The 24,592-nt window shown below is 39.7% G+C and overlaps 1 protein-coding gene across 1 annotated transcript in view; it reads right to left on the reverse strand.

The window, feature by feature from the left end:
- Positions 1–771: 771 nt before the first annotated feature.
- The window catches only part of cpeb4b (cytoplasmic polyadenylation element binding protein 4b), a 30,208-nt gene continuing 6,387 nt past the window's right edge, over positions 772–24,592 (reverse strand). The window contains exons 3-10 of the mRNA XM_041051118.1: positions 17,704–17,794; positions 13,365–13,415; positions 7,769–7,939; positions 7,465–7,554; positions 7,054–7,172; positions 6,811–6,925; positions 5,595–5,776; positions 772–4,242 (exon numbers count right to left, since the gene is read on the reverse strand). Of these exons, the coding sequence (XP_040907052.1) occupies positions 4,015–4,242; positions 5,595–5,776; positions 6,811–6,925; positions 7,054–7,172; positions 7,465–7,554; positions 7,769–7,939; positions 13,365–13,415; positions 17,704–17,794 (1,047 nt within the window). The 3' untranslated portion in view covers positions 772–4,014. The remainder of the gene's footprint in view (positions 4,243–5,594; positions 5,777–6,810; positions 6,926–7,053; positions 7,173–7,464; positions 7,555–7,768; positions 7,940–13,364; positions 13,416–17,703; positions 17,795–24,592) is intronic.

Here is a 24,592-nt window from a genome sequence, read left to right on the forward strand (position 1 = left end):
AGTAAAAACTAGACACTTTAACATATTAAAAGCTTCACCTCAAAAATATAACAAAAATCTGATCAAAATTATAAAAATCAATTATACATTCCAATTAAAAATATACCAATAAACAGCTAAATACATTGTTGACCTAATAATTACAATGCAATCAATCACAGTAGCTTAAAATAAACAAAATAAGCAAATGAGCACAAAACCTTTAATGTTTTAAAAATAACTTCAATTATTTATATTAGTACAAATAGTTTGATTTCTTTTCTTTTTTACAAACACCAGCATGAAAAGGATTACAATAACAGTAGAAAATGACTGTGAAAAACATATTAACATCTTCTTTAATTAAATGTCTGCAATTAAAAATGGCATTAAAGAATTACATTGCAAAGAGTCTTTATCTGGAAAAAGGTTCAAAAGAAGTATTGCACATAACAACTTGAAGTTAACTTGCAACATTTACCACATTCAAGTCTTTAAGCTCCCCTTCCTCCAGATAGGTCTATATAAGATCACCTCGACAGACAGCGGGGATGAGTTCTCAAGTCTTTTAAACAGTGTTCTATAAGGATGCTTAAAGTCATGCACTGCCAAATCGATTTAAAGTTAGATTCTGTCTTGTTTCTCGTCTTAGCTCTCTGTCATGTGCATCCTGCAGAGGTCTGCGAATGGGGAAGCGAGGAGATCAACACATGTGGAGGGGAGTTGGAGGGAGGGTGAGGTGAGGTGAGAGTGGGTTTGGGGTGTCCTTAACAACTTAATAGTTGAGAAACATTTGGTGCACACCACAACAATTAATTTTAATAGCTAATTCATGTACTTGTCATTTTCTCTTTTTTTTTGTCATGCATGCTAAGGATTACAATAGGTGCTAGTTGGCAAGTTCAAGAATATATATATACTTTTTTTTCAAATATTAAAATATCTAAACACCAAACATCCATTCTTGTGATACGAGATTCAGCGTTAAGCGTGAACCAAATTTTGCATTCTCCTTATAATAAGTTATACTCCATCTATGGAGAGGAAACCAAGACAGAAGTTACCATTTCCAACTAGTATAGCCATGTTTAGAGACATTAACATCAATTTCAAATTACAACTTGTTTTTTTTTTCTCGCCATGCTGTTATTGACCAGATTGACTGGAAACATCTAGTGTACGAAAATCTAAGACCAAGAGAGCAATACACTTTGGTCTCTCCTCTGCAGATCTGAAGTCGCATCAACACAAGTGCGCACTTAGTTGTAAAGATTCCTCAGCACTGAAATGTATAAAAAGCATAATTGAAAATAATATATATTGAAATCACTCAACTTTTTTTCTTAAAATGAACATTTCCATATATGCAGATCTCTCAGTAACAAAAGTACAAAAGCTACCTTTCACAATGTGAAAAATTGAGGTATTGCAAAAAGGAGTTTCCCCATTTGTGAAAAATGTGCCTAAAATGACTGTTGGAAAAAGAAAAAATATTTAGAAAAGTAGTGCATAATAAATGTTTATATGTGCATGACAAAATAATTTAGCTAGAAAACACTGTACCAAAAATCAGCAGGCCATGTATAAAATAATCTTTTTTTTTTTCATCTCATTTAACAGCAAATTCTTCACAAAGTGTTTTAACTTCTAAAATGCTCACCTACCACACCCACAAAACTAATGTCCAGGGTGCAAAACTGGTGCAACGACACCACGCCGATATGAGGATTCTCACTAGTGTGTAATAATCAAGTTTCTGTACTAACTCCCTGACATATTTAAATGCTCGGCTAGTAGGATGCCACTGAGTGACCTAAAACGTCAAACAAATGTGAGGATTAGTTTTACTTTCGCTGTGTGGATGTGCACTTTATGTTAAATTTTCCCAAACACGCAGACCTATTTGAAACAAAAAGAACTGGCGCCTACCAGCGTGCACCCCCAGTTTGAGCTATGGAGAGTGTGAGGCCTTGTGTGTGTGCGCGTGTGTCTGCAAGCCCTGTTGTTTTTCCACTGGTGTTCTAATGGGTTTTAACTGCACTGTCAAATACATATATATAAATACATCATGTTCAAGGCCAATCTTTGGTTTGCTGGAGTCCATCAGGGCTTGACAGTTAAGTAAAACTGGGTAGAAGTGACATATTTTGAAAAAATATATATGAAAAACGTCCTTGAGGAAATGAAAAACAAAATAAGGATAAAAAAAATAAAAAACTTAGACAAGAAATGAGCTACAGTATGACCCACTACTGCACAGCCATCTTTGGTTCCCAAAAGCCACTGGGTACAACCGACTGGACCTGCAATCTAGTTATCAAGAGCAAACTGCATGTGGGTCACATGTGTGTAGTAGTAGAGCAAACTGCAGAGACTATCTTCATTTATGCTTCAAAAACACTGGATGCTGAGTTGGATTAGCTTGGCAAGAGAAAAGATAGAGGGTTCGCCGAAAGGGCAGATCCCTCCATGACTCAAATGTGTGCTGACGATTCGAAAATCAGACAAACTGTAATTGCTTCTTTAATTAAATGTAGCTGACTGTTGGATGCAAAGTTGAACTTTTTTCATTAAAGACTTGGGAGAATTGCACAAATGCAAAAAAAAAAAACAAAGAACAAAGGCAACTCCCGTTTGGCGGTAGCCCCGTAAAAACTGCAACAAAGCCGGCCACCTGACCAGCCTTCTCTTGAGGAGTTATCTTAACCTCAGTCCTGAAAGATCTGTATCCAAGCTCCACTGTGTGCAGACACAGAAAGTGGGTTTTGATCCATGAATGAGGCCCTACCCTCACTTAGCTGCTAGCTTAGCAGCAGAAGCCACCGGCAGACATGAGGAGGGGGAGTGGGGCTGGATTTATCTCTTTAACCAGTGAGCCTGTCTGTCTCTCCTGTATCCTCCCATACGCCATACATTCCCCTAATACACTGTATACTGTACGATGCTCTGCTCTGTCCCTAGCACAACCCTGGGTTTGATTACAAAAATAAGGAGGTGATGAAGCAAGTGAGTACAAAACTGTACCAGTCACATCACACTCTGCCTGTTGCACCACTTCCCTTTGATTACAGTTCTAAGGAAAGGAGAACAGCAGCAGATGATAATGTTTCTTTCTTTCTTTTTAAACCTGTATTCGGCACATTAGCAGCTGAGTTTGAGGTATTAGTTTTTGCATGTCACAATGGAGATCAAAACCCAAATATGTGTTGCTAAAATTTTGTTGTGATTTTCAAGTAACATCAAAATGTTTGTATGGTCTTGGAAATCATAAAAAGAGAGGTTCAAAAATTTTGATCTGGGAGGAAAAAAAGAATCCGTTTCTTTCTTTCTTTCTTTCTTTCTTTCATTCTTTCTTTCTCTGTTCTTCAAAGTTAATTAAGATTCAGCTTTGGTTAACAACTAAGGGTCTCATATATTGTATCTGCACTCTTTTAAATTGGAAATAAGTGCACTCTTCTTTAGCAACACCTTTTTCAATTCACATTTGCTCTGGAGCCTCTTGTATCAATAGAAAACTTAATCACACCTCTCAGAAATAAATAGCCAATGAGACACTGTTTCAACAGCATTTGCTCTGGAGACTCGATATAGAACAAAAAGCAACAGCTCTGCTACAAAAGAAGTCAATCAAATGTCAAATGAAGACTATTGGTTTTGGGGCCTCTTGTATCAAAATTAAAATCAAATGCATTGTTAGAAAAATATGCCAATTGAATAGCAGAGTACCATATCACACCTCAAACTTTCCTATATATGTATTTTTTGAGAACTAATAAAAATATTTCAAAAATCAAACGCATAAATAAAATTATGTTACACATCTTTTTTCTTTGCTGGACATATTTGGATATAATTCCAGTTTTTCTTTTCTATCTTCAAAATATAGATATATATTAACTTAAAAAAAATGAGAAAAAGGTTCGGTGAAATTAGAGCAAAAAGGAACCAGCAACAGAAAAGTGCATTTATTTGTACAATGATTTGCGACTCCTGCACTACCTGCCCTCCTGCTCCCTCTCCCTCTCTGTCATCTGCTCAGTTCCAGCGGAAGGAGATGTGACGGGGTCGGTCGCCTCCCTCCTTCACCAGGGGTTTGTGAAACTCTCGTCCGGCACGTGAGTGGATGGCCGCCCAGCAGTACTCGCAGTAGTACTGCAGACAGGTGACATTGGCGCAGAAGAAGGGTGCAAACTTCCCACCGCAGCGAGTTCCCTGGCACTCATCGCACAGCTGGTCATCCAGCACGTATGGCTTCACTTCCACCTGCAATCAGAGGTGGGACTCATTTAATCATCAATGTTATTGTCTTTGCAATTCCTGTTTCTGTGTCGTTGAGCTCTTATGTAAAATGTATGTAAAAAGTGTATGACAATACAGAAGACTACTGGAATTGTTTTTTTTAACAATTCAGTTCCTTAGAGGTTATAAATTATAAAATAACCAGAGCATACCTGAGGAGATTTTGTAAGACTGTTTCTGACTTCATAATAGTTGGTCAAATGATGAAATCCGTGGATTTCAAACTCCCTTTCAAGCTCATACTGAATTTCAAAACACCTTTTACTTGCTTTTTCAACTGTTCAGTGATGAAGGGTTCTGCTATTAGCAAGTGAATGTCACCAAGGCACCCAGTCTACAAAATTTGCACACCAATTATGTAAATGAGAGAGCACCGTACTTTTATTCCAGTGTTTCATATTATGATTTTTACCTCTACTCTTGATATTTCTGTTGGATTTCTGCCCAAGTTATCTTGTTCGCTCGCGTCTATTGTGCAAATGCAAATAATATTTGTGTCAATTACGGCCCACCGTAAGCTGTGCAACAGAAGTGCAGATATTACTATAACTCCTTGGCTGCTGACAGCAGTGGTTGGAAAGTCATTATTAGCCGTAGCTCGCAAGTGCATATACGTCATATAAGTGTATAAGGTCATTACATACAGCAAAATGGTGAGATTGAGGAGTAGTGGAGCGCACAGACATTTTTCACACATGACATTTTGACATGTCACAGTCGAAAACGCACTGGTATAAATAACAAAATTAGGGGGATGAATTCCATTCAGCTGCTTCAGTTCCAAGGTCATGGTATTGTTCTCGCTATTGTACTGTCATTTCTTACTGTGACACTTAAACAGAACAGAGCCATCATTAATATTAGTTACAACTTTGCGCTCTCTACTATGACAAGTCAATATGTCTACTGTGAAAAAGACCCTGAGCAGGTTGCTACAGAACAGTAGTAGTTTGTGCAAACAGCCAAAAGATTGTGATTTTAGAAATATTCTCAATAACTGTCCAACATCTGCATCTTTCAACTGATTCTTTGTTATTCTGTGCCACTAACGACTGACTGTTCCTGTTAGTTTACTTCTCACTGTAACTGTTAACAGACCAGTGCTATAAATAAGCATAGATGCACATCTAACCTTCCCTGCACTGTAGAAAAAGAAAGGCTCAATAAAAATAAATAAGATGGAAGAGAAGTTAAATTCTCAAAGTCATTTTAGAGAAACAGAGCAGGAAGTGAGGTGTGGGGAGACAAATGGTAAAAAAGAAGGGAACCGAGAGGGGAGAATGAAAAACATAGAGGTCTCTTTTCTTTCTGCTCACCCGTTTATCGATTTCTCCATGCTGCAGCTGTACAAAGCGAGCACTGATAGCAGCAATGTAGCTCTGCTGATTAGAGAAGGCGACCCGCCCTGCTCCCTTGGGGTACTTCAGCTCAGGGTCTGTGTCGATGCCAGCGTAGCAAACTCCACCGTACAGACGATCCATGATCATGGCCAGCTCCACTGCAGGGAGGTCGAGGGGGGGGGCAAAAAAAAGACAGAGGACTAGCTGAGCAAAATATTTACAAAAACAAGTTTGGCACACAGAGGTAAAAAGACATGAACACAATAACAAACATCCCGGCAAAATTTAACAACTGTGCACATAAGCCTAATAGATAAACTAATACCCATGTAGCCAGTGAACACAAACACAATGGGCTGATGAGGGTTGTTACCCTCATTTGAGGGCACTGTCCTGTGGACAGCTGCTAAAATGGCTGCAATAAATCCCAACACATTTATTTACAGTCTTTATTGTGTTTCTTTATTGTGTTTGCTGTTTCTTAGCAGCAGTTAACAAATGATCAACTGGGGAGGGGTGTTTACCCTGAAATTTACCATTTAGCTTTACTCGTTAAAAACAGAAAAAGTGAAATGGCTGTTGTGTAGACTTTTGCATGTAAATTTTGGCCCAAATATCACACAGGATATTAAAACATTTAATGCAGCACACGGCCTTATGACCTCTGTCATTAACACAACTATAGCACAGAAGTCTAAAGCACAGCTACCAGCAGAACAGAAAACATGAACACACACTACACATGATAGTAGTATCTACATAAAAAGGAATTTAATATTCTACACAGCACAGTGCAGATCAGAGTACTTCCTCTTAGGACCAGTGTAGGTCAGGACCTCTACCAGAGCTAATGTTTATTAAGAACACAAGCTGATCACAGTGCAGTGTTTTAAGATGTTTGCCTACTGCAATTCAAAGATTTGGAAGAAATGAAGCTGAAGAAGCGAAGGATGGCTATTTAGTGTTGCTCCTTTGTGGATTACAGTATAAACATATGCAAAAGTATAAAATGCAGAGGAAAGGCCTTTGATAAATGAGACAATAACAAACACACAGGATTCAGCCCGTATGTACAGTGTATACTTCAAATGTAAGTGTTGTCATTATAAACACATTTGCTGTTGTTTCACCTGTTGGAGAAAGTGTCTTATGTAAAAAAAAAAAAAAGGCCAACATGAAAAATGAAGGATACCTGCACGGAGCGGACGAGGGACACCTCCCACAAAGATAGTTTTCCTCGGGTCCAGAGGCTGAGATCCATCCATCACAAAATCGCTGTCATTCAGGTTCCACGGGCGGATCTGGACCTGTCACACACAAAAACCTACAGGTTTCAGCTCTCGGAGTAAATAGCACTAAAGTCATAACCACATTTTCACTGAGTTCAGGGAAAACAGACGTGTGTCTATGTGTGTGTGTGTGTTTTTCCACTGACCGGCTTGTCTTTGATGGTGGGGCTGGACACACAGAGGTACAGCTTGCCGTCCTCCTCGATGCAGGCATCGATCAAAGCCTGCACTGAGCTCTCATCCTGGAACAGCAGGAAGGCATAGCCTACACAAAATACAGCAGGGTTATTCATGCTGCTGGGGACACAAAGAACTGACAAAGAATCATGTTGGAATTTAGTGCCCTGATTACTGTGACTGAATGTCTGATCACGACATTCTGCATTCACAGCAGGAGACCATAAGCTTTTACAAACAGACAAACAGTCCAGACATAGTTAACAAATGCTTCAGATAACAGCCTGTAGACAAAACCAGACTGCACAGATGCATGCATATTGATAATGGTAGTGCAGTGCAGCACACTATGAAGAGGCTCTGAAGACAATTTCACACACCTTTGGGAGGAAAATAGGATTTGCTCTCAGCTTTGTGAGGCCAGTCCACAAACAGGTGTCCGAAACGCCGGAAACTAGCTGTGATCTCATCTGAAATAAAGCAGACAGGATCTATACTCATTGGCAGCCCACAGGTTTTTAAAAGAAAACTGATTACATTGCACTCAATGTACAGTAAGATGTTTCAGGTGTAATTTTAAGATGATGTCATATAGCTTAGCTATCTCTCGAATGTCCATTGTCTAAGTTATTACCAATGATGACTAAAAATCGAGTCCTTTTGATTGTAATTTAACTGCTGTACCTTCATCTATATCAGGGGGCAGTCCTCCGACAAAGACCTTGCGTGAGTAGCGTTCGACACGCTCTCCGTTCTGGTGTGGAAAGCAGTGTGGAGATCCCAGGCCTGCAAGACCCTGATCGCCACGCTCGTCATCAGGGAAACCATCCTCCATGGGGAAGAGAGAGGAGTGGCCTGAGAGAGAGAGAGAAGGAGAATAGGTGAGCAGGAGAGGTTTTATTTCCTGAGGAGAGAACTAGGAGTAAATGGTGGGGTCAGTGTTGTCATGGTAACACTGGGGAAGTAATGGCATTAGCACATTAATTTTATAACACTTTTTGGCACTCGGCTGGTGATGGGTGGAAGGGGAAAAGGAAGTGTTTCTTTGAGACTATTCTTGAGCTGGCATCATTTACCACATAATTTGCATTAAAGCAGCATTTATTTCCCTGATATCTATGTGGCTTTAATGACATCTGGTGAGAAGAAAATGTTAATATTTCTCTTCAACTTCTGCAAATGTGTTCAAAAGCATTACAACTATTATGAAAACATTACTGTCTGACAAAAAAAAAAACACACAAGCAGGAGTGCAGAGTAACACCGGAGAAACAAATATAGATAAAATCATGAAAGTTATGACTTAATTCCAGTTATGTAGCATGGAGAAATCACAGTTTTAAAGTACATTTTAGAGTCATATCCAAAGAAATTTGATTGAACAAAAAAACAAGCATGAAGAGTACAGAATGTCATATTATGTGCTATTCTGACTAAATTTCTTGATTCTTAATGATGTCATGACTCACATACAGCCAGCAATTGTACTGTCTATGGAGAACTGAACAAACACAGTACTCCTCTCAGTGGGTGAGTCTAAATAGTTTCACAGTGGACTCTGCATGTGTGTGTTGTAGAGGTTAAGCCCTCCCTGACCTATTCCTGCTCCCATACAACCCACTCTGAGCTGCTTTATAAAGATTTATGCAAGAGAGTTAGCCTCAACTTACAGTATGCGATGTGGGCGAGTGTGTATGACTGTCCGATAATGTGTCAGTGCTTCTGTTGCAGTGTGTGTAAATCACATATTACCCTCTGTTGTCTGATTTAAAAAGTTTGCAAAAATGTGTATGTGTAGAAATGAGAAAATGCAAGCAGATTCAAGCATAATGAGATGAAAAACGCATAAGGTCACTTCACAAGCTTGAAACAAGGCTCGACACTTAGACGATCATGCAGACAAACATTTAACTTCAGTGTACAGGTAAAAAGCACAAGGCCGTTCAAAAGTATATGATCATATGAACAACAAACCAATGCCCCATGACCAATAAAATAATAACAGCACAGTTTAACATGACAAAATCAGTCAAAATATCAAGACACGCAGAGCTGAATTTATGCTGAAAAAGTGACATAATATATCCATGATGATATGTTACCTCGTCTCCTGCTATAATTCCTGGCTGCATGTGGAATAAGGACAAATCAAAGGAGAGGATGATTAAAGATGCACAATACACTATACAAATAAAAGTGCCACGTGGTTCATGACAATGGAGGGATGTTCCATTGCCTGCCTGCCCTCTAGTTTATTAATCAGCTGTGAATCATAATCAGCCCATGGAACTGTCAACATATTGCTTTACCGACAATATGGTATAAAGTTAAAGTACAGTTTCAGTAATTTTATCTCACTGCGTTTCAAAAAAAAAAAAAAAAGGATGGTGACCCTTGTTACCTGGCTATGATGATGCTAAAAAGACAAGGGACAGGTCAGTGTAACATAAAGCTCTTTAAAACAGCAACAATAAAATAATAAATATGATAGTAATAACTATAGCTATATAAATGTAAGTAAACAGACATTGGGATAAGAACATTACAAAAAGCAAGTCAGAGACAAACTTGACTTTGTTGACCCGAGTTCCCCAAGCAGGCCATTCTGAACCCTGGTAACCTTGACAGAAATAGCACAGTAACCTTAACTCTACCCAGTAAATGAGAAATAGTCATGAGGCTCCCTACTCCAGCAAAGTCATTTCCAAACATTCAGCAAGCAGGCTTCTCAAGGAGAGAACAAATGACAGAAAAGAAGCTTTTGTAATTTTATATTCACAATCCTTCTGAAAATAAGTGATCGACAGTAGTATAGAAACATGTATGTCCCGGATAATTGCGAAAGCTTTTGCTTATTCCTGTTACTATGTTGCTAATGACAATATCTAAATGCTGCAGTTCCTCTACAGAAATATTCCTTCAGTGTTAAGAAGCTTTGATGTAGCTGCAGATAAAAAATGCATTTCCGCAGCCGAGGCAAATGAAATGAAAACATTTATAATTTTCTCTGAAACACATAAATTTTGCATTTTTCCTCATTTTTGCAGCGCTACTTTACAAATCAAGTCTGACTAGAGCAGCTCCATATATGCTGATAACAACTGAGGCTTTAGTCAAATTCCCAGATTCCTCAAGACAAGGCTTAATGTGCTGAATTTGAGAGGCAAGGTCACATTTGTTGGCTCCTGCAGAGGAAAGGCAAAAAAGTAAGGCCTGCACAGAAACATGCTCAGGGCCAAGCATAGCAGCTTTGTCAATCACACAGATAACGAGGCAGTGTGCATAACACTGTCCAAACAGCTGAGCGACTTATCCAGTTCACTCAGCTTTACCAAAGAGTGTAACTGTGTACCATCACGCAGAACAGCGGACGGAGATGTCCTGCCTTCTAATTATCAGATTAAAGGAAAGGAGCAGGGAAAGAAGAAATGAAGTCCTGAACCTTGAGGCACACCACAGGTAATCAGGGACAGTGTACGGTCGTAAAGACACTGTACTCTACATGACATCAGGACAAATTCAGTTACTATAATCCAAGCTTTCCCTGTGGCAGTGGTTTTGTTAAGACGCTGTTGTTTGGTCGAAGCTCCAGTGTGGCTAACGATGGTGTGAGGGAAACTTCCTTCAAAAATAAGCCTAATGAAACTGCCAGGAGTAAAAACACAGCAGTTGCCATTATGTGTTTTCTGGATACGGCCGGCCATGACACAATATATGATTCCCTGTGTTTAGGGCAAAAGTTCAGCTCTCCAGAAACCTGAACACAATGCATCTATGACAGCCAGTGGTTACCGTTGCAGCCTCCATTGTTTGCAGTGTAAACACAATAGCAGCCCTGTGTGGCCAAGGAAGGCAGCAGCAGTGGCACCAAGGAGAGAGAGGAGGCTGCCACTCTCATGTACGTGCACGGCTATCCGCCTCTGTTGCCTGAGTCGATGATGATGAACTTTTCCAGGTAGCTGCTGTGTGTTCGCCTTGTAATCAGGCAGCATTTCAGTGGAAACAATCGTGTTAGCTGCTCACTTTTTGAAAGCACCACAGCATCTACTAAATCTAGATAGTGTTCAGTCTAAGAGCACAAATGAAATCAGTGTACAGCTGTGTTAAATGGATGCTGCCAGATGATTCATATAAAAAAAATAAATTCTGTTAAAAAAGTGAAATAATCTCAGGAACAGAACACATTTACTGGCAGGAGGGTGGGAACGATGACTTGTCCTTTACAAGAGGGTCTTACAAACAGCTAGGGTGTGATTTTTCCAACCAGGAATAATCAAAGCCGTTTTCTTTTTTTTTTTTTTTTTTTTTTTTTGTTTAAGTCATGCAGACATGCAGTTCTTTTTTCTGCCTTTAAACATGTCTATGTCTAAGTGTACCAAGGAAGATACTCTTTTTGCTCTAATCTATTTAATATACTATATATAATACTTTTTCTTTTCACAGAGCTGAAGTGACGTGAATTAAAATGCGGACACTGGAGTGGCTGAAGCATCGACACAGCTAAAACGGTAAGAACATGGAGAGGATGAAGAAGTGGCCAGAACACACAAGCAATAATCCTCGGCTCCCTCTGTGGACTTTTCAACCCAGATGGACATTAACTCTAGGGGGGGAAGGTCAAAGAGAGCTAGAAAGAGAGAGAGAGAATAAGAGAGAGACAGGAAAGCAGATTGAAAGAGAGCGGAGAGTGCTATAAAAAGATGTGCATGTGTGTGTGAGAAAATAGATTGGAAGAGATGGAGAAACAAGCTGATAAAAAGCTGTGTGGGGGTGAGAGAAAATGAGAGTGAGCGAGAGAGATCAAGAGAATGGGAAATGCAATCTGGGTATGCTTATGAGACAAAAAGAGAGAGAGAGGGAGAGAGAGAGAGGAGTGGTGTGCAACCTCTATCCACTGCCTATCCGCTGGCACCATCTGTTTCAGGGCTTGATGACAGCTCCTGACCATGTGATCTCACCATGTGACCCAGCAATCTTGTGAAGAAACTACTGGCCTCTCCTGTTTTACATCCTGGCCCCAGACCAGAAGGCAAAAGTTACAACAACACAATTACACCGTGATAAAGGGAAAGAGGGTGTGCAAGGGCAAGGTAGAGGTAGCTGAATATTTAACTGCTGCTGTGGAAACTGCAGCATGTCAAAGGGATCTGCCAGTTTGTTTGTTTTTTGTCAACCATTTCAGAGGCCAAGTTAGTTATATACAATTTAAAAGGCATTATTTTATTTATTGGAACATGACTTGTATTCAAGGAAGAAAACAAAGGGAAAAAAGCCTCTCAAAAACTTTCTAATGAAGGACATCACAGAGCAGCCCAGTGATCTATGACGCACACCACATAGGCGTAACATCCCTGATTTGAATCCAGCAGGAGACCTTTGAAAAATCTTTAAAAATCTTTAAAAAGACCTAAAATCTAAAAACCTCAAACATGAAACCTTAAAACCAGAATAAGAGACATCATTTACAGGACAAGAAGGTTTTTGTACACATCCTGAGGCCATTTTTTCCCCTAGTTCTATCCCTCAGTCCACGCCCCCCTCCCCCCCCAAAAAACCCACCGCTTATTTCCTGGCATCACAAATCACTACATCCTCTCCCCATCCACTCATCCTATTTCATTTCACTCTTCATCCTTGTATTTGTTTAAGGGACAAAGCAATATCAACCGTCAAATGAAAGGGAAGGAGCCAACAGAAGTTTCAAAACTAGGTGAAAGGTCATCACTGAAGATGCTCGTTGGTTACCGCTACTTTTAAGCAGGTGAGTGTGTAAATGGCAATTTTATTTTATGTTGACATTTACAAAGCAGATGAGCACAGAGGAGAAATGCACACTTTTCTGGTTGAACTCAATCCCTGGCATGAAAGGGCAGACAGGGCTCCAAAGTCCCCAGACACAAAAGTCAAGGTTATTTAGCATCACTCCAACTATCTCCACCTACTGTACTCAGTGTCACCTTCATAGAGCTTATTTTAAATTAGTTACTACAGCTGGGTGAATCATACCATGTATATATATCCACTTGGCTGGTGAGACACCGATTTCCTGAGGGGGCCTGTTTTTAGTTCAGGAGCTAAAAATTACCTTGTTTTTTTTTACTTTTTGTTTGGCCTGTCAGATTGGTGCATATTTTCAGATTAATGAGCAATTTTAATTTAGAGTTAAGGACAACTTCATTTGCATTTCATCAAATTGTGTTTTAAAGGACTTCGGATCATTAATCTCTAATTTGTAATGTTAGCAGACCGCTAAAATCTGTGAGTAGGTTACCATACGTACCATTGAGGGGCAGAGGGTTGTCCCCGCTTGGATGGGGGAACCCAAGACGACCTGCACAGGGAGACACAGAGCAGAAATATTTAATATGATGGGGCCTATATATGACTAAATGTGATATATGGAGGAACATTAGGAAGTTTTAAAGTAAGTTTTGATATCAGTCAGTCTTTTTAGAAATTGAGTATTTGAACAATTCTGCACACAATGTAAGCATACTCCTCTAACAGAAGGGCACGGTTTTAGTTTAAATAGCTGGCTTAAACAGAAGAATGTATTCAACGTTTAGTGAAAGTGTTAATGCAGAATAGGCTTTGGCTGTGACAGTTATGAGCACACAGTGTTGTTTCCACATCAATCTCATTACATCTGTGGGACACCAACAATCTCTCTCCCTCTCATCGACCTCTATTTCCCTCTGTGCCTCTCTAACCCCCTTCTCTGAGCCTCATATCATACATTTTACATTGAGCCATTTGCCAGGCCCGTCTCGCTAGCACGCACACACACACACAAACACACACCCGCACCCACACAAATACATGTTATGATGCCAAATAAGCTTCAAAGTTATGCAAGGCCCGCTTGCTGCAGAGGGATAATGAGATGAAAGAGCTGAAATAGTACAACCATTGTTGTATGGGTACGGACCGCCCTGTGATTGGTGCATTCCGATGCCTCGGTCACATGGAAATCTCCTGGCCCCTCCCCCACACCTCGCCTATTGAGCCCCACCGTACTCAGTAGATGCGGTGCATAAAACAGAACTGGGACTCACAGACCACAGAAACGAGGGCGGACCACCCGTGGCTTCAACAGCTACTATACTATGCAACAGATTTGTATTAAAATACAACTCTGTCAATTCATTCTCATCAGTGAAATGTTCCGTTAAGTCAAAATAAGATCAGAGACACCAACTAAAACCAAATTACACAGTTAAGCTCAATTCCTCCAGACTGCACTGCAGAATTTACCAGTTTATCTCGCTCTGTAATTTAGCTTAATAATATACAGTATGCTGATAGGTGCACCACCCAAAATCAAAGTCCATTTGAGCAGAACATATCATATTGGATTTTAAGAGCCTTTAGTAGTCCCTGAGGAGCAAGTGTTCAGGCACGTAAGCACACCACATCCCTGTGCGTCTGCAGGGTTGTGTGTGCCCGCTCTGTGAACCTTATTTGCATGCTGCTGCCTGCTGGCTGCATATATGTACAGTATAGTAACAGTTAAAGCACATGCATGCACAAGCACACACCGCACAGTGGTGTGTGTGTGTGTGGTAGCTGAACAGAGGGATCCTTTCTGTCAGTCAGGACAATGCTGGAAGCGATTCAAAGCCACTTCTACTGTAGACATTTTGTCTCGCCTGTTCCCTTGCTTCGTCGCTCTCACTTCGTTCAATATGTTCCGCTGGAATGAGAAATTTGTGCTCCGCTTCTGTGTATCCGAATGTGCTTGTGGATTCATCCTGTCTGTGCTCATTGCATTTGTGTGCGCATGTATGTATGTGTGTGACAGAGAGCAGGAGGGAACGAGAGTCAGTTGGCCTGGAGAAGAGTCAGCACTCAAAGAAAATGTGCTGTAATTATGTTTTTCTTGTTACTTTGCTGTGGGGCGAAAAGGGAAGAAGTCACTTAAGTCAATACTACACTATGCTGCTAAGTCTGGACTATAATTATGAAAAGAAGGAATAAATAGCATAATATTTTGTAAAAGGCAAAGGGCTGCAAGACAAAAAAAAGAAAAGGAATATGGGATGGGATATGGCATGATACATCATGTAGACAATAAATAATGAGGTACTGTACAAGAACAGCACAGAAGAAGAGGATGGCTGAGGAAAGATGGTGAAACAGCAGGTAAAATGAGGGGAGTGATAGGGAAGATAAGTATGATAAATAAGAAAATATAATAATTTACAGATAAACACTGCCTCAACAAAGATGAGCAGAGCTGTAACACAAATGGACAGAGAGCTAACGTTTCACTATTGAGGGAAGTTTAGGGCAGCATTACTTCTGCTCAACTACAGGCAATGTCATAACAATTTCAAAACCCTACATGGTTTGATTTCTAATAAAGAAGAAGCTTATGGTTTTCAATTTTGACTTGTTTTGTCTTCTGGTACCAAGGTCTTAGATATTACCAGTCGCAAGAATTAGTGGCAGCATGGTTTGAGCTACGATACCAAAACCTGGCTAGTGAGGTAGCTTTACTGTCTTGCTTCCATCCTTTAATACTGAGGGAAGATTTACAAAGGCTTGACAGCAGATCACATTGGATCACAGCTGGACGTGGCTGAAGCCAGTGGGTGTGAGGCTGAAATAAACAGGATAGTGAAGTGTCTGGAGCACTGACTTTTCACTCATCGTGTTATTCTGGTTGTGAAACTGGTTTGTGTTTTACATGGCTATGTCTTTTCTGTAGAACACAGGCTATAGCAATATGTACAAGAATATGATTAAACAGGTAAAGTTGTGATTGAGATTTGGAGACAAGGATTCATGTACGTGCTGTGTGCTTTTTTGATTATCATTTTCTGCAAACTAACGTTCAAAATAGAAAGCTCTTCCATTTTATTTGTCATTTGACATAAATTCAGACTATAAAAGGGAAAACAATATCTCATCACTGCCAGTTTGAGGTCTTTTACACTGAGGTTTGAGTTGACACAAAGACACAAATTAATCAGTTTCTGGTGCTCAGCCCAATGATAGATTGTGACAACCTCACAAAAGAAAGTTTTGTGAACCAGTTGAGAAACTACTAAAAAGAAATATGGCTGATATCTAAGTCTATAGGAAGGTGCAGCATTACTATAGGTGCAACATTACTTCTGCTCGACTAAAACTAATGCCATACCAATTTCAAAACCCTACATCCACACCCACATCCTAGTCTATAGCCAATCAAGCTCCAGCACCCCACCCAAACCCCTTAAACTTATAATTACCAGAAGAGATCCTTCAAGCTACTCCCCCTGGACCAATAGCTGATTTTGGCCACAGAACTTAATGTTAGTTCAGCACTATCTATTTATAGCTGCACCCTCTAAAATAATAAACAACACTGGCTACCTGCTGCATTCAATAACCCATTTCTGGGTTTCCATTGACCAGTGTTGCTTAACACCATTCATCCAATAATGGACATTGGCCAGTCTCTATTAATCAACAACCAATGTCAGTTATAATTCAGTTTCAAATGGATGAATCTCTTTTCAGCTAATTACAAGTATCAGCCTTTGCTTTGTAATGTAAAGAATACATACTGTACATTTGTGCAAAAACGCACAACAGTATTCATCAAATACACACAAATGAAACTAAATAATATCTTCTGAAAGGTGCAAAGTTGCACTTACAGGCTACATCGGTTTATAAGAACTGGTGGTCCAATGTCAACAGATAAACACTGCAGATAATAGCAACATGCTTTTATGTCTATCACAGTTGTGTACTTCTTGAACAGAAACAACTGAGTCATTGTGCTGGGAAAACTGTTATCATCCTTCAAAATGGGAGGTTCTGCAGCTGTGATCATTAGAAACTAGTGATGACCAAGAACTTCAGTTCAGATGAGTGTGTCTTTCCATCTCTTGCACAAATCCCCTCTTAAATACAGAGTCTTAGCGTCTGTCAGCCCGATATTCTTTCTGCGTCGCCTTTTCAAAATTCAGGAGAAAAAGAGGTCATACTTATTGTTCCATGCTCAGGCACACTTACACAATGAATTGTGTAAGTGACTGACCATGCACAGTCTGACCCTTCCTATTATTATTGATCACAACACCAAAAGAAGACAAAATGTCTAAATGTATGGTCTGTGGAGGAAGTGAAGCTTCTCCTTCAAGAACTGGGTGTTATATTGTGAATAAGTGTGAATGTGTGAGCAGTTACCAGCTCTAATTCAAGTGTGACACTCCTACCAGATGCTTGGCCAATGAGATACAATCATGATACACTCATTTTTACATTTGTTTTTCTGTAAGAGTATTTGTCAATTTACACTTAATTTTATTCTAATATATATAACACTGCAATATTCAATTTCTATTTTGAAAGTAAAGCATATCATTGATAATTATGTATGAAACATAGAGAAGGACAGCTTGATGGGGGAAAATACACTAGGGGGGGTCCAAGCTCATACCTGTCCAAAAATAGATATTGTGTATGGATCTTCAGTGATTGAAATCAATATTTTGTTTTGTCCATGGCACATCTTGTGCCATGTTAGAATGTTAGATTCTATGCACTAGGTGTCTGCTGCCAACAGCACGTGTGCTATTGCTACTTAGCCCTTCATGTTCTCGATTGACAGCTAACATTTTCACCTTTCAGGGTGTCCTGCTCAGCCCTCATGATGTCGATCAGGGAGCTCTCCAGTGTATTCATGTTGAAGCTGTCAAATGACCTGGTGCGTTCCTAAAGAGAGAAGAAAAAGAAGAGAAACAGTTTAAACGGTATGTTTTTTTGTTTTTTGTTTCAATTTCGGGCAGCCAACAGTCTTTATATTTGGCCACCAAGATGCTCCATAGGGGCAACTGAGGCAATCAGATTTATCAACCTCTATCATTCATGACCAATTTGAGCTATTAATAATGAGAGAGAAAAATACAAAAGACACAACGGATTATTTGATTTGTTCCAATGAACATTTCTTCCTGCTTTTCTTTGATTAATGAATGGCCAAGGTACTGTGAGGATTTAAATGCATGCTATGCTTAATTTAAGATTCTGACACTTTAGGCATTGGCCTAAATAGTGAGACTGACAAACAAAATACATTAGGAGTGAGCCCTAGTTTCACATAAGCATCACCGGAATCTCAAGTGAATTCGTAATGTATTCTGTAAGGTAAAAACTAAGATAAAAGGAAGTTGGATCAACCGTATAAAAAGATTTCGCTTTTGGGACAGAGTGCTTTTTGTACTCTTTTAATTGTCTAGGCCTCTGGCCAACTCTGCCATGTCACCAAACAGGAGCTCAAACAATACCTCAGACACCTCTGTGAAACAGGTGCGTTAACCATTTGAATTAAACTTTATTACTTTAATAAGAAATACAATTATTTTTGTTCCTTTGTTGAGTAAATCAAATTTTTGTTGTCAGTACTGAATTTCTCTTTATCATATTGTTTGAAAAGAAGCCCTCAGAGATTCATTTTTTTTTTTTTTTTTAATCTAGCACAATCCCCCCTTTTCACATGGTTATTGTGTGTTTGAGTGCTGGCGTTACTTGAAAAATTAACTAACTACGCAATAAACTCAATCGTTCAATGAGGCAGTATAATAGAAGTCAACAGTAAAATGAGCAGTAGAACCGAGCAGGAGCTGAGCCAATTCTCAAGCAACAGCTTTGTCACCTACAACAAGGGCATCCTTGGCATACTAAACATACTGGAAATGTTTGTATGCACACACAAACACATGTAAACACACACACACCCAACCAATGTGTATACACAAAATATGCGCAAACACTGAAAACATGTGCCCTTACACAAACACACATGCACATACTCCAAGTGCCATCCTGATAAGGCTTCTGTCTTGACTCCACCTCAACTAAAAGAAAAAAAAAATGCAGCCTGACAACAACTTGTTGACAAACTGATAACCTTTTCTGTTTTCCTTCTGTTCAAAATAACCACAATTTAGGCAGACAGTACTGCTAAAGACCAAAATATGAAATTTGTTTACACTGGAAATTGTGTTATGTCGCCACAACTTCACATGTTTGACTGTCTCATCCCTTCCTCTGTCTCTTCCCTGTTTTTTTTTTTCCAGTCATTCTCCAATACATGCCATTTTAAAAGCAGAAATACCTTTAAAGACGTTTTCTATTCCTCATTCATGTGTCAGAGATCTCACATCACACAGAGCAGATGACTCTTCTGGTGACAAGTTCGTGATTATTTTTTTCTTAACCGTCTGGTCACAACTGAAATAACTTTTTTCCTTCTCTCTGCATCATACCTTTTATCACAATCATGTTAAAGTACAGCTGTGAAAGAAACATGATATTCTTAAATCATATTAATTATAGAAACCATTATTTATACCCTCTAAGAAAACCATCTAAACCATCAATAGCCTTTTAAATAAACAGTGATGTACAGTATACATAGTAATATTTAAAAACACACAAGAGCAGTTAACACCAACTTATTAACACTTAGCACAGGGATCAGAAGTAAGAGACTCTGCTGGACTATGAAGATACATGCTTGAAAATATCAGAGCCAGTATACATTTAATGAGCTCGGTTTTTGCTATAAGATTTAAGTCTTTAAAACATCCACTTAGAAAGGATTTAGTCTGAAAAGATGCTCCACAAACCAATCAGGGAACGGAGAATAATTCTTAGATCACGGCACGACTCCCTGCCTCTTTAACATTTGCAAACCTTGTGGACAAAAGCTGATACAGATATCATCAGTCTGCAATGGCATCACCTAACTTCATTCAGAAACTTAATGTGGTGCACGATTTAGAAGAAATGTGGACAGCCTCCATGTGTTTTAAAAGCAAAGGCCAGGGTGAGAAAAGCAAGTGGTGCGTTCATCCAATCAGGTGTAGCAACAGTTTACGTGCAGATCTGACTGAAACAGAGAGAGGCCATTTGTGTATTGTGCAGCATACTTGAAATCACATCTGCGTCAAGCAAACAGAAAGTGAAAAGTGATGACTGTGAGCTGATGCTCCCAGATTAAAAACAACACATTAACATTAAACAAGAGGAGTAAAGCATGACAGAGTACAAAAGAACGTTAATTAAAGTAAGCTCTGAGAAGACGAAAATCTAAATCCTGACACAAAGAAATACAAAATAAAATGTGCAGGTTTATGTTAAATTCACCTCTCCTGAAAAGTCTGAAATACTTCCTAACACCAACACAGCGTGATCAGCTCTGCTGTTGGCCCGACTGATGTTGGATAGGCTTTCCACAACAATAATCACCCAATGTGTCTGTGAACCTGTAAGCAACCTGTACATAATCTGTATAGTCAGTCACTCCATGTTCTGCTTTGTCTTTCCAACAAATATATCTAGGCCTAACCTCTAATATTTATCCATCAACCAGGTCAGGTCACACCCTCGCAGCAAACTGTAGGCCAGTGTCTGAGGAGATCAGTCTAAAAGCAAAACCACATGGGGGAAAAAAAGCTCATAGCATACTACATTTCTCCATGAGCGCCACAGGGGTCAAATGCTAAAGGGTTCAGCAAAACATGCCTGTGTCAGTGAACCATATGATCAAGGGTCTAGCCAGCAGGCAACTCACTTTTTTCGTCTACTGTCTGGTGTCTACAGCGGCTCCCAAAATTCAATAGCTACTTTTACTATCTCATCTGCCAAAGAGTGTGGTTGGATGTCTGGCACACTTATTTGTGAGATAGCCAAACTTCCCAGCTGTAGCCAAAATTTTACCAGCACTTGGGCTGGAGTAGATTTCCCACACTGACTAAAGGAACATACTAAAACAGTGATGACATGGTAGGAGAACACACCCAATGAACACTCTCCCTCAAAACAAATATCAACACAGGGATATAGACCAGACTGCAGACCTACTATTTTCTCATATCCGCCTCAGTATCTTATGTGGACTTAGGCCTTTGTGCTTCAGGTCAAATAAACCAAACATTCAAAGACAGGGGAAACAGAAACAAGTGAAGGACTAGTTACTGTGGCAAGTATACATCACTAGTGAGTGTATCCTAGAACAAGCACATAGTCCAAAGTAAATACATACAGATAAGAATCTGCAAGTTGCAGCATTTCTAATATCTGCTGCATTTCTAGAGTTTCTTGTACCAGTTAATGTACCACCTGCTTGGTACAGTTGTATTTTGTTTGATGTAGTATCACAGGGTAATCCTATTATGTTGTTTCAGGAGAATAAGAATTCATTTTGTGTCTGAGATGGACTGAGTGCGGTGGACTTTAGGCCTGGCTGGTGCTCTGCAGTTGCTAAGCATTAGCCTGGAGAGATGCAGACAGTGATTAATCATCAGATTCGTGCATCCTTCTCTCTCAACAACTGGCCAGCTGACCAGCAAAGTACTCATCCCTGACAGATTGCAGGGCGTGCACAGATACACACACACATACATACGCAGTCATGGTCACTAGTCACTTCCAGAGACACAAACACACAAACAGATTAGCAGCTAGCAAGACACACAGAACTTACAGGGTAGTCCAAGTCTATGTGTATCTATGAAAGCTTGCCCACATTAGCCCAAGGCCATAGGTATAGACATAGAAGACATGGCATGATGTACTATATTTGCAGGCAGCAGTGAAATGTAGCCCGCTGTGCCCAGATAAACAGAGAAAAAAAACAATAAGCGTCATGCAGTCTAGTTCAAGCTAGAAGGATCTAAAAGGCGGGACACCACTTTTTCTGTGACTGTCAATAAAAATGTCTGAATGATGGATTGATTTGCATTATGCAGCATGGCAAAGCGCCACTACCAAGCCCCGTCGCCATTTCTGAATGTTTGACCCTGAATCAAAAAATGCGTACTGAACTCATTTTAATGTACCAGAATTATGCAAGTATAAATGCATCATAAATTCACCACTTTAAATCACCACTTTAAAAAAAAGCTGCATGTGCTCAGTGGATCAGAGACTGTACACACGTAAAAATAAATCAGGATGGATGGAATAAGCCTGTGTTAGCCTTGTGGGAGGCATCAAACTCTGAACTGGGCTTATTAGATTCAATTACCATGACCTATAGGCTCTTTTTAAGACTGCATCAAAGTATATTTTTATTAATCTGTTGATCATTTTCTCCATTAGTTGTTGGCCAAAAAATATCAAAAAATTCTGGAAATGTCCTGAAGCCCAAGGAGGCATCTTAAACGGTCTTCTGACAGACCTGACTAAATAGTGTTGTGGTCATTTGGGATTTTGAAGGCAGAATGTGCTGGAAAAGTACTTTCTACTGAGATAACTGCTTCAGTTAGAGTCTGCATATGGTAGATGTATTCAACCAACTTAACCAATGCTACCTGAGCTCTGGGAGAATACCAGCGTTGAGCCAGTGTTAATGACAGGGCTATACCCTAGCCACAACTGTACCCGAGCTTGTTGCTTGTTTCATGTGCCCATAGTAACCACCAACAGCTGTCACATGTCAATGACAGATGATGGTATTGGGCATCTGCACAACCCTACATAAAAACTCACAATATGAAATCTTTTAAAGCTACATTTGTTTGACTGTAAAGTGAAAAAGGGTTGAAATGATAAAGCTTATCAGGTTACTTGCAAGTTAAGTAATGCAGCTTCTCAACTTTAAAAAGGTTTTAATTAGGCACCATAAAACAGAGAGGGCAACCTCTAACAGACTTTGATGACACGTAGCCAAGCAAAGCATGATTAAATACAGCATGTTGAGGGTGACTAACGCCAACATTAATCTTCCATGTCACCTGCCTGTTAATGAAAAATGGAGGTTCAGGGAGGGTGGAAGAGTGGCGAAAGGAACAGGGTAAAGGACATAAGAATATATGGATGCAGTAAGAGCTTTTTAAGAGGTGTAAAATTATTTCAACATCCATCATTCAACATATTCATTGGTGGGAAAGCTGCAGTCTTCCCTCAGTTTTCCCTTATTTTTGTGCTTCTAATCACATCGCTGAGACAGAAGGGAGAGAGAGGAAGCCCAAAGCAAAGAAGGGAAAGGGAAAGTGGCAGATGAAAGAAAGGAGATGATGGAGAGTGGGAAAGCGAGAAGTGAGGTAAGGCAAAGTAAAAAAAGAGAGAGAGAGAGAAGAAAAGAGGGCAGGAAAGGGAAGCAGGTTGAGCTTTTGATGCTTGTGATTATGTTTCTTCCTGGTCTAAATATTTCAAAGGCCTGCTATGACATTAAATACCCCCAACTGTCAAAAACAACCTACTACCCATTGCTGGCTGGCTGTGTGTGTATGTGTACATTTGGGGTGTAACAGGAGTGACGGGGGCAGGAGCTCCAGCAGTATTTGCGCCTGGGGATTAGACTGAACTGACTCCCTTATTGCATGCAACGAGCTAGGCTAAATACAATATGACACTTCCGCATAGACTCTGCTTTGTCTTCTGCCTTTGTTAAGACACATGTGCAGAAGACATAGGCCAGGGACTAATTAGGACTCATGCACACATGGCATGTGCACATGCACACACATACACACAGGCTCTCTTTCTTGCTGTTTCAGAGCGTCTGTCAAGGGTGTGAGAAGGGCACAATGAGGCTGTATGAGCAGCAGAGTTATGTGCTTGCCAGTGCAGCTTGGGCCTCTCATTAGTCTAAAAAAACATTTCTCTCATTTAACACCACTGTCACAAGGACCAGAGGTAATGACTGAAACCTCAGGCCTCTACAGCTTAATGGCTTAGTGTCTGTTTATAGATGTGCATGAATGCAAAATAATTTGCATGTGCACATCCTGAATACGGACAGGAAGCCTACCTGAAACGAATGAAGCTTCTTCCTTCAAAGTAAACTTGTCAGCCTTAGCATAATCATCTTTTCATCATGGAAGTCTCAAGTCAAGCACAGACAAATGGGCAGGCGGATAGTTAAATCATTTGTTGTACAAACTAAAGAGTGAAAATCAAATCAACTCGTTGAGGCACTATGAGAGCGACAATGTGGTTTCTGAGACAATAATAGTTTGGCATTTCCTCTGAGCAACAGATACAAGTAGTAGTAAATGAACAAACATTTATGCTCATAAGTACAGTTACAATACCGATGCTCTTGGGCTGACCAAAACTGCCCAGAAATACTGCCCTGCACACCTCTTTGCCAAGCCAGCAGCTGATGCAACTGTTGTCTTCAACTGTTGCTCAACAACAGCTTCCCCACTTTTTCACTGACCGTTCCTATGATGATAATTCATTGTTTGCTTATTCTAAAAATAAAGAGGTGTGTTAAGAAATCAGCTTTTGATGAAAGCAGTAAGCAAAGATTTGCTCAACATATGCACTGACTCAGAACATGTCTCTAACAAACACTGTAATCCTGCACATGCTGATCTAATCTGAAAATCAGCTGTGTCACATAGTAATGTTTCAGATATGCAATTCAAAGAATAGAAAAAGCACTAACAATCACTGCATGCTTTTTTTTTTAGTTTTTTTTTTTTAGTTTTCCAACTAATACATGGATAATGACCTGTCACGGTTTTCAGACAATCAGCAGTTGAACAAAATGCTTGA

Source organism: Toxotes jaculatrix, chromosome 12 (assembly GCF_017976425.1).
Source record: "Toxotes jaculatrix isolate fToxJac2 chromosome 12, fToxJac2.pri, whole genome shotgun sequence".
In the NCBI taxonomy this organism is placed as follows: domain Eukaryota; kingdom Metazoa; phylum Chordata; class Actinopteri; family Toxotidae; genus Toxotes; species Toxotes jaculatrix.